General features: G+C 43.8%; 1 protein-coding gene and 1 long non-coding RNA gene across 2 annotated transcripts in view; one reads left to right on the forward strand and one right to left on the reverse strand.

The window, feature by feature from the left end:
• Window positions 1-1,173: 1,173 nt before the first annotated feature.
• On the reverse strand, window positions 1,174-11,331 carry LOC104986566. The gene is made up of 3 exons (XR_825047.1): window positions 10,777-11,331; window positions 10,090-10,177; window positions 1,174-1,635 (listed from the first exon to the last, which is right to left on the reverse strand). It is a non-coding gene; the product is annotated as an uncharacterized LOC104986566 (long non-coding RNA).
• Window positions 9,016-11,337, forward strand: part of METTL9 (methyltransferase like 9) — a 50,184-nt gene continuing 47,862 nt past the window's right edge. Inside the window, exon 1 of the mRNA XM_010837193.1 lies at window positions 9,016-9,112. Coding sequence (XP_010835495.1) covers window positions 9,068-9,112 — 45 coding nt within the window. The 5' untranslated portion in view covers window positions 9,016-9,067. The remainder of the gene's footprint in view (window positions 9,113-11,337) is intronic.

Here is an 11,337-nt window from a genome sequence, read left to right on the forward strand (position 1 = left end):
GTTTTTCTGGAATTCTCTTGCTTTTTCTACAAATGCTGGAAAAGTTGAGAATTTGGAAAAATAAGCATCAACACCAAATTTACCTGGGATTACCTTTGTTAAATGCAATGAAGTGTCAGTTAATACAATGAAAGGGTACACAAGGGCAATTGTAAAAAAAAAAAAATTGTAGACTGAATTCATTAGTTTTTATGCTTTGCTTTTTCAAATCATTGATTTCTAATGAGCCTTAGCCTAGCCGAATGTTGAAATTGCTTCCGTTAGTACAGTTGAGGTCACTGTATTCAAGAGCTTGGAATATGTGAAATGAGCTGTCTGTTTCCCTTCTACTTTGGCTACCTAACCAAACCTCTGACCAGAAGTGGTGGCCTGCAGACCCTCCCTGATCCCCACACCCAGAACTAGCATTTCCTGGTGAAAAAGGATGTGTTATATTCTAAGTGACGCTTCTGGGGGGCTCAGAGGTAAATAATCTGCCTGTGAAGCAGGAGACTCAGGTTCAATTTCTGGGTTGGGAAGATCCCCTGGAGAAGGAAATAGCTACCCACTCCAGTGTTCTTGCCTGGGAAATCCCGTGGACGGAGGAACCTGGCGGGCTACCATCCACAGGGTTGCAAAGAGCTGGACACAACTTAGTAACTAAAGAACAACAGCAGGTGGGCTTCCCTGGTGGCTCAGATGGTAAAGAATCTGCCTGCAGTGCAGGCGACCCAGGTTCGATCCCTGGGTTGGGAATATCCCCTGGAGAAGGGGATAGCTACCCACTCCAGTATTCTTGCCTGGAGAATTCCGTGGACAGAGGAGCCTGGTGGGCTACAGTCCATGGGATCGCAGAGTCGGACACAACTGAGCAACTAACACACACACAGAGTTGTATGCATTTGTCAAGACTCATAAATTGTACACTACATAGGGTGACTGGAAAAAATTTACAGACCATAACATTTGTTTTCATTTTATTTTGGGAAGATTGTCCTAAAGCAATTACACAAATACCATTTAACTTGCTATTTAGAAATGCTATTTTCCTCTTTTGGGTTATCTGCACACTTAAAAAAATAACTGCTTCATTAAAGGATAATTTCATGGACTTCCCTGGTGGCCTAGTGGTTAAGAATCTGCCTGTCAATGCAGGTGATATGGGTTTGATCCCTGGTTTGGGAAGATCTCACATGTTGTGGAGCAACTAAGCCTGTGTGCCCTAACTACTGAGCCAACACACCACGACTAGAGAGTGGTCCCTGCTTGCCACAAACAAAGAAAGCCAACGTGCAGCAATGAAGACCCAATGCAGTCAAAAATTAAATAATATCATGACTTTCGAATACTTTTAATTAAAGTGCATATTGCTTCTGCTAAGGATCTCATCTTTGACTTCTCCCTGGTGAAGCATGTTGAAAACTCTATTTACAGCAGGATTCTGAATCAACACCTGGAATGGCCCAAGAAACTGCATTTAATCAGCATCACCAGGGAGTCTGAAACTTGTGGTCTAAGGATGGTTAATTACTGCTAGGAGGCAGTAGAGCTTTGTGTGAAGAAAGTGGGTTCTCAGATCCGACTGCTTGCTTTCAAGCCATGCTTCAGTTGCTCATTTGCTGTGCAATGGAAGCTTTCTGTGCCTTAGATTCTTTTCTGTAAGAAAAAAAAAAAAAAAAGATAACGGTAGTGTCAACCTTATTAAATTGTAGTGAGGATTAAAAGTGTTAGCACAAAGCCTGGTGTCTGGCACATGCTGTCCTCGTTAGCAGCACGTGTGATATTCCGGCAGTGCTGTTGTAGGAGGCTCCATTTCTGGAACAGTGAGGCTGTGGTTCAGACGGAGAATTTCATGTGGTTCTACCACAGTTTCAGAGTGCTTTTCCTCCAGGTACTTTCTAGGCGACTAGGCAAGCCTCACACAGTGAAACAGCAGGTCGAGGTAAAGGAGAGGGTGATGGATACGGGGTGGGAGGAGTCAGAAGTGCAAGGACTTCGGTTTCAGGTCATAAGGAGCTGACAATTAGTCAAACACATCACTCTCAAAACAAAAAATATCTCCATTTCTAAACTTTGTCACAGTTATGTACTATTTGAAGGAAATTGTTTCTCATTTATCTTATAGAGTGTTATGCAACTCTGAATTTATGAGATCTGTTTTTAAAGTGTGGGGGGAAACACAGAAAATTATACCACTCCTCTTGTATACTATGTAAGTACAGATATGTTTATATTAGCCTTTGGGAAAAATTCACAGAATTGATAATTCACAAAAGAAAGTAAGAAAAGTAGCAGATCCTGTAACTGGCAGAGACTTTAAGAGTCTCTGATCCAAGTCCGTGACCTTACATACGGGTAGTCTTTATTAATCTCCAATTTTACAGACAAAATGATTAAGGTTTTATGATTTTCCAACGTCACACAGAAAGTATCAGGATTGTCACTAGAATTTTAACTTCCGGCCTCCTGCAGTAAATATTCATCCTGTTTTTGATGGTAAAGATGAGGGCTGAACAAACTGATACGGGGACGAGGGACTGGGAGGGAGTCTGTGGTGGGACAGAAAAGGCTTTGAATAAGAACCACAGGCATCTGAGAAAGCCTCATTCCCATACACTGTGTGTTTCAGGCAAGTGAGGGCTGATACTTGTTGGGTGAGGGAAGGCTGACTGGTCATCATCATTCCCATAAGGAGTATGCTGTTGTTCAGTCACTCAGTTGTGTCCGACTCTGTGACCTCATGGACTGCAGCACGCCAGGCTTCCCTGTACTTCACCATCTCCTGGAGTTTGCACAAATTCATGTCCATTGAGTCAGTGATTCTATCCAACCATCTCATCCCCTCTAGTCCCCTTCTCCTCCTGCCTTCAATCTTTCCCAGCATCAGGTCTTTTCCAATGAGTCAGTTCTTTGCATTGGGTGGCCAAAGTATTGGAGCTTCAGCTTCAGCATCAGTCCTTCCAATGAATATTCAGGGTTGATTTCCTTTAGGACTGACTGACTTGATCTCCTTGCAGCTCAAGGGACTTCTCTAGCATCACAGTTTGAAGGCATCAGTTCTTTGGCCCTCAGCCTTTTTTATTGTCTAGCTCTCACAGCCATACATGACTTCTGGAAAAACCACAGCTTTGACTATACAGACCTTTGTAGGCAAAGTAATATCTCTGATTTTTAATATGTTGTCTAGGTTTGTCATTGCTTTTCTTCCAAGAACAAGTATCTTTTAATTTCATGGCTGCAGTCACCATCTGCAGTGATTTTGGAGCGCAAGAAAATAAAGTCTGTCACTGTTTCCATTGTTTTGCCATCTATATGCCATGAGGTGATGGAACTGTATGCCGAGATCTTCGTTTTTTGAATGTTGAGTTTCAAGCCAGCTTTTTCATTCTCCTCTTTCCCCTTCATCAAGAGGCTCTTTAGGTCCTCTTTGCTTTCTGCCATAAGAGTGGTGTCATCTGCATATCTGAGGTTATTGATATTTCTCCCAGCAATCTTAATTCCACCTTGTGCTTCATCCAGCCCGGCATTTCTCATGATAAGTTAAATAAGCAGGGTGACAATATACAGCCTTGATGTATTCCTTTCCCAATTAGGAACCAGTCCATTGTTCCATGTCCAGTTCTAACTGTTGCTTCTTGACCTGCATACAGGTTTCATAGGAGGCAGGTAAGCAGTATGATGTAGGTAAATTCATCACTGTCTGAGGTTTTATTGTTACAGAAACTTAATACATTGGTACACTGAGAATGGAATCATCTCTAACAGGAAGTTAGCATGAATAAAACTCACAGACCAATGCAGAAAAAAAAGCCCCAAACCTATTTATTAATTTATACTCTGACACAAAACTATCATGGGATAGATGGGTATTTATTCAGCACATTTTCATGCTATATAAGGAATACAACATGTGGGAATGAGGGACACGGCAGTTCAGGATGATGTTAATGGATGAAGTCATGGTGCTTGAGACAATGAATGCGCCCATCTCCAGCTACACAGAATGGTACCTGCTGCTTGGAGCAAAGCAGACCTGACTTCGGTCTCCTGGGCTTATGATTGAGAGCCACTGCGAAATCCACCTGCCTTTCCACTTCCTAAGCCTGATCCAATCCTCTCCATCTTCCACCCACAACGAGCTGTTAATTCTTAGTATGTTATTACCCTCCTTCAGTCAATGTGCAGTCAAGTCTTGGCTTGGGGACCTGCCTTTTTAAACGGGACTTTGCATCACTTTGCTCTAACCTGTTGTGTGCATTGGGTTAGAGCACATAACCCAATTTGTGATTCTCAGCAATTTTATTTTCCAGTTTCCAGAATTTTTGAATGCAATTTTATGATTGACTCCATGTACCACCAACCATGTAAAAAAAAAAAATCTGACAGTTTTTTCTTGAAACATCCTTAAACATATGTCAAAAAATAACTTATTCCTGATGCTTGTGTCCAAACAGACACACAAGTTCCAAATTAAAAAAGCTAACAAATGGTAGATGTCCTCAAATATGATGTGCGTTACCAAGTGTCAAGATGAAAATACAGTCATGTATTTACAGACACGGGCTGCTATTTATAGACAACAGTGGAGAAATTCCAGTCCATGAATCAAACAGAGGGTTGGAGATTCTAAAAATGAATCCATCGTACTATCAAACCCTACAGGAATAACCTAGATTTATTTTCCTGAAGACTTACTCTACTGAATAATCATGATGAGCATTGTAGATGTGGTAAAAATAATCTATAAATGTCTCCTAATGAAAGCAAAAAAAGATTTCACAAAACCAAGGCAATTTGTTTACATTGTTAAGATGTCTGAAAAGTAACAAACTTGGCTCCAGTATCATTTATAGTTTTGTTTATGAAACAGACCATTCCTGGAGGAAGAACAGCCTGTTCTATATTCACAGATACCAAACTTCACTTTAGTGAGCTTCTTGAGCAAAACTGGCTTCTCCCAGAGCCCCCTGCCCCACCCCGCTTCCTCTCGGGCCTGGTGTGGGAGGCAAGAGGGGAAGGTGGGATTTGAGTTCTGTTGGCTCAGAACAAGTCTCTGTGGTGGAGGAAAGGCTGCTGTCATATGTAAACCTTTTTTTTTTTTTTTTTTAAAGACTTGAGCATAGAAAGCTAATGAACATGGAAATAAAGTTTATTCCCTGATGGCTCAGATGGTAAAGAATCTGTGTGCAATGCGGGAGACCCGGTTCAATCCTTGGGTGGGGAAGATCCCCTGGAGAAGGGAATGGCAACCCACTCCTGTATCCTTGCGTGGGAAATCCCATGGACAAAGGAGTCTGGTAGGCTACATTCCATGGGATCGCAAAGAGTCAGACACAACTGAGCATCTAACACAACAACAATTGTAGAAGAGCTTAAGAGCTGCTTTCAGTATCTACTTTGTCAATTTTAGGGAAGTATATGGAACAATTGCAGGGTTCTCAAAATCTAAGGTTTTGGTTATCTAATAACTGAATGCCTTTCGCCTGGATTTAATGATTTGTGCACACACTATGTTTAAGGAACATCCCAGGCTAAGTCGTAAGACAAACTCACATTAGTTGTGGCTACTAGCAAATCAATCACAGTTTTCACAGAGAAGGGAGATGGTTCTGTTTGATTTTCAGGCTGATTGATTGCTCAAGTATTAACTTTCATAAACGTATTCTTTTTCATTTTTTAGACCAGTTTGTGGTTGTGCAAGATAAAATAGTGGTCTTCTCTCATGTCAGCAGAGATGTGGTTTTGGGGTATGTTATACAAACTATTTAAGATACTTAGGTTTATGTACAGGCTTCCCAGGGGGTGCTAGTGGGAAAGAACCCACCTGCCAGTGCAGGAGACATAAGAGACATGGGTTCCATTCCCGGGTCAGGAAGATCCCCTGGAGGAGGGCAGGGCAAACCACTTCAGTATTCTTGCCTGGAGAAGCCCATGGACAGAGGAGCCTGGCGGGGCTACAGTCCATAGGGTTGCACAAAGTCGGACATGACTGAAATGACTTAGCACATGTTTATGTACATACATACATACATGCCTTGTCTACTATAAAATATTTAAAGCTTTAAAAGCTTTCTTAACATACCATGCAATTTTTTCATGTATTTCATATAGACCATATGTTTGAATATTTTAGAGCCACAAAATAAGAAGGCTTTATATTTTCAAAATCAGACTATGAAAACACAGTGGCATGAAGTTACAGGGTGAGTTGGGTGGAGAGGAAGCAGCCTTTTACAGGATCAAACCCACACACATGCAGAAGACTGCAATTAAGAGGCCAAGGATAGGGATGTCTTGAAAATTCACGTAAAACAAGATGAAAGAAGAGTTCTGGACCTTTGAAAATGCCCCAGAAAGCGAAGGAAAACAAGTCTTCTCTTTTATCAGAGCTCCAACTCAGACCTGCTGCTGGAAAGACCTTGCTGGGTTGAAATATACATTTAAAGAAATAACATATTTTTCCTTTAAGTGGATCAAACTATTACACGGGCAAATTTCTTTTAGGGATCCTAGAAGCAGTAGCATACATTTACAACCTAAGTACACAGGTGGCTTACTCTGATGTTCGCAGCCCAGAGGACTCTTAGAGGTACCTCACGTTTTTATCCCACAATTACTGGTATACCTGTAGTCCAGAGGAACTTGGGCAACTCGGAAGCTCTCAGGCTTAGCAAGGAGATGTCAAAACGAGGGCTACAAAGCCACACTTCCTCTGGACAGCTTTCATTTTTCTAACCATGTACACTTCTTTTGTAGCACACAGCAGACTGTAGTGAACTATTCATTTTGTGATTACTTGCACCCACAAAGTAATCCTCCCTCTTAAATAGTAAGCTCTAAGGATGTCATTGTGTTTCTTTTGCTTTCCTCTCCATTTAGTCCAGTGCCTCATGCCTTGCGTCTACTCAATAAATCTTCTTGCCAATGTGAAAGTGGCAGTTCTTGGTCTTTCCAACTTTATCCCTGACATCAATTGAAACAGGTATGAGACTGCCATGGGAGGGAGGCTGTGGGGTCCAGAAGGTTCTAAGTAGGTGAAGTGCTGTGGCTGGCACAGAGGTGATGCAAACGAGCCAGCTGGGAAGAGGGGCAAAGGTTTTCCTACTAAGAAGGTAGGCACGCCTGATAAGTACATAAACTTGAGTTTGCTGCCTGATTTTGGGATTCTTAGGCTTGAATGTTAAGCAGTTTTGTGTTTCATATTCCTTTCGGACACTTTCATCCTCACTCTCTGAGTTCAGTCTCAGGAAGAGGTCTGGGAATAGACAGAGGAGGAGGAGCTAACATCCTGGGCTCTAAGGGAATGTCTTATGGAGGGTAGCTTTGCAGAGGTCAGTCACATTGGGAATAAGCATCGTTATTATGATAACCTTGGTTGAGTTTTTACAGTTTACAAGGCATTCAGATCATCTGATTCTCACAGATGTGTTGTGGACTAAGTGGTTCAGAATCACGTGTGTGTGTGTGTGTGTGTGTGTGTGTGCACACTCAGTCGTGTCTGACTCTTTGCGACCCCGTGGACCACAGCCCGCCAGGCTCCTCTGTCCATGGGATTTTTCAGGCAAGAATACTGGAGTGGGTTCCCATTTCCTCCTCCAGGGGATCTTCCCAAGCCAGGGATCAAACCCGCATTTCCTGCACCTCATGCATTGGCAGGTGGATTCTTTACCACTGAGTCACTAGGGAAGCTCTCAAAATCATGGCCCCAGTTTACAGATGAGGAAAGGGAGGTTCAGGAGAGGGTGAATTATCCAAGTTATAGTGAAAGCAAGAGAAAATTAACATTTTTGGAGAACTTACTATGTCCTGAGGCACTACACTAAACACTCTATATAACTTTTTTACTTTTAATTGGAGGATAATTGCTTTACAAAATTGTGTTGGTTTCTGTAGTACAACAACGTGACTCAGTCATAGGTATACATATGTCCCCTCCCTCCTGAACCTCCCTCCCGCCCCCACCCCATCCCACCCCTCCAGGTGGTCACAGAGCCCCCGGTGGAGCTTACTGAGTTACACAGCAACCCCCCACTAGCTATCCGCTTTACACACGGTAATGTGTAGGTTTCACTGCTACTCTCTCAATTTGTCCCATCCTCGCCTTTCCCCACTGTGTCCACAAGTCTGTTCTCAATGCCTGTGTCTCTATTCTTGCCCTGCAGATATGTTCATCAGTACCATTTTTTTCAGAATCTGTACGTGTTAATATATAGTATTTGTTTTTCTCTTTCTCTCGCCCTAGGTTACACTTTATCAGAGACCACAGTGATGTCATTGCATATGCCTGACATCATATCAACAAAGTTCAGATAAGAATCCGTTACATTTACTAATATAAAAAAAATTTATTGAATACATTTACTAATTTCATTTTTTTTAGAGGTACTCATTGCTTAATAACCACAAGGAACATCTACTGAATACACAGGGGAAAACTTGCACCTTTCTTACACTCCGCAAAATATTAAGAAGCATAAACACAATCTAAGCCCATGAAAACATGTGATTATACTCTTTTTAGATCATTATCTCTTCAACAAGATGACAATGAGCAACAATGGCAGCACATTCTGTGTTTCTCTACAGATCCAGCTCTCTCTATATAGGTTCTCTTCCTAATTGAAAAGAGAACATGAAAATGCCGTAAATTGCAGCTGATAAGAACAATTACAACAAAGAGCGCCCTGCCTAGAGTTCTAGATAGGAAAGTGATCCAGTCAAGATTTGGGACCTATGCACAGAGCTGTGACCCAAGCCAGACACCTGATTCCTGGTCAGGGGAACACTGAGAAAAGCCCAGCACAGAAGGTGTCATTTATGTGTCCTTTGAATATCACTGCATTTCAAGGTCAGAAAGAATACTGGCTCTTAGCTGGCTTTTTGTGTTATCTATGCCTCTTCCCCTCTCTGTGATGGATGACTGAGGTTTTAATATACAGCCAGTGACATTCTAGTCAATGTAGGAAAGGGGCAGTCCCTGAGGGCAATCTGAACTTCTGCTTAGTATATTTACTCTTGCTGTTTTCCTTCCTCCTCACTTGTAATTCAGGAGGCTCTCTGAGAAGGGAGAGACAGCAAGGCTTCTTAGATGGATCGAAGGACTGTGAGCTGGGATACCAGGTTCTATGAAAAGGTCTGGTATTGAATTTGTTCTGCTACCTTTAGGCAAATCATTTGATCATGCTGTGCTTTGGTTTCATCCTGTGCTTGCTAAGTGTAAACAACATGTAGTTGAATATTCTGTGATTATTATAGAGTATTTAAATGTGAGACTGATTTATTTTTTCCAGGCCACCTGCTCAGGTCTGAAGTGAAAATCTGCTTCTTTGAGATGCTGGGCTTCGTGGCAGTCAACTGACCCTAAACCCTTCAGACAACAGCAGCCATCTAGTTGCTGCTTCTCAGTTCATCAGGCTTACTCTATAGTTGAGGGGCTTATTTTGTGGTCTCCTTTGTTTGCAGAAATGAAATATGTCATTCTATACATTCATGCTGCTTTTACAGCCCCCTGCCCAACCTGTCTCACCTCCTCTAAAAAGATGAAGGCTTTCTTTGGCACAGAGTTGCTGTACCTGTGACACTGATCCTAAGAGGCAGTGGAGAGAGATGACATCGAAAACTGAATTATCTGAGCTTGCTACTATAGTTCCTTTTTGATGATTTGGGTCAGGACCACTAGAGGTTTGAACTAGATTTAAAGGTGCAGGCTCTTTGGGATTTTGGCAGGAAGCAGTTAGGGAGTATGCTGGAAAGAGAACACAAAGTACTCTCCTCCTCTCTGCCTTTTTGGTTTGTTTGTTTGTTATAGCCTGTGTTACATTAGGCAACAAGATGTTCCTGTTAGTGAAAGGTGCCAAGCTGAGGTTCTTAGAAGCTAATAAAAATGTTTGTGGATAAGGAAGGGTTTTGTTCCTCATCAGTGATCACCATGACACTTTTAAATAACCATCTCTGAAGTGCACAAATGGAGTTAACAGAAAGGCTTCTTTTGTTTTGAATTAAAATAAAATGTATTACATGATGTCTAGTGCATTTAAATTAGAAGCATTTTCTAAACAAACCTAGCAAGGTGTTAAAGGGATAGGCCCCATGAAATGTTGGACTCCTTACTTGTAGCTTTGGTGGCAGCAGGAAGAGCTTCAGACACAGGAACACAGTGTAACCTTTCAGTTTTGAAACGTTGCTAGGTCTTCCTGTGCTATAAATGATCAAAGACACATCTGGGTAAATATTGCTTGCAAATCTTAGTTGGCTTGACGAGTACTGGATCCAACTTCCGTTTGTTAATTCAAGGAAACGAGCACGCAGGGACTCGAATTTGGGGTTTTCATTCTTGGACAGGGTCATCAATACACCAGAACATAACTTGCAGGTGCCCCAACTGCAGAAGCTTCCAACAGAGGCAGAGTTTTCGCCGATGCCTCTTAGAAACAGGTAGCCAGCAACCTGCCAGGCTTGAGGAACTGGGTGGGGAGGTGGGGAGGAGTTGGCGGTAACATTTTGCACTTAGATTTACGTCTACTGTGCAGCTCTTGCGAAGCAGGGTGTAGGTCCTTGGGGTGGAGGTCTGGCTGGTTGGCTGTAAATGTGAATAGGAAGCCATGTAGCTTGGCAATTATGTTAAAACTGGCAATCTCTGTCTCTGGCAAGGACTTCGCTGTATGAATGTACGAAGGGGATGAGGGTCACCCCGGGGTCAATCTGCACAACCTGGAGAAAAGTCCCGCCCAGGGGTGGATGAGGGGCCCAGAGGCAAAGACTAAGGCGACGAGAGACCAGAAGAACTGCAGACACTACCTTGGAGGGACGGGGAGGCTTCAGTTACCGCCTTCGGAACGATCACCCCTGGCCTAGAAGTATTAATATTAAAGTCATTTAGGCCATTGTAAGGAGCCGCAACCAGACGGGAGGCGGGGACGCGCGCCAGGCGGATGCGCGCTCCCTTTGTCCCACCTCCCGGCCGGCTGGCTCTTTAGGCCGAGGGAACGCGCTTTGGAGAGAACGCGCCGCAGGCGTTGCGTTTGTGCTCCGGGTGGAAACTGCCTTCCGCGGCGGCGGCGTTCCGGGGGCGGAGAGGACCGGGTAGGCGGGAAGGTTGAGCGCCGCCCGCTCCTCCCCACCCCCTGCCTCGGCCCTGAAGGGGCTGGATGGGCGGCGAGTCGGGCGCGATGGCTCGAGCCTGGGCGGCGGCGGCGGCAGCGGCTGGAGGCGGCGGCGCGTCCTCCTCCTCGCCCCGGCGGTGATCGGAGCGAGCGGCCGCAGGCCCCCGATGAGACTGCTCGCGGGCTGGCTGTGCCTGAGCCTGGCGTCCGTGTGGCTGGCGCGGAGGATGTGGACCCTGCGGAGCCCGCTCACCCG

Source organism: Bison bison, unplaced genomic scaffold, assembly GCF_000754665.1.
Source record: "Bison bison bison isolate TAMUID 2011002044 unplaced genomic scaffold, Bison_UMD1.0 scf7180017864072, whole genome shotgun sequence".
Lineage (NCBI taxonomy): Eukaryota > Metazoa > Chordata > Mammalia > Artiodactyla > Bovidae > Bison > Bison bison.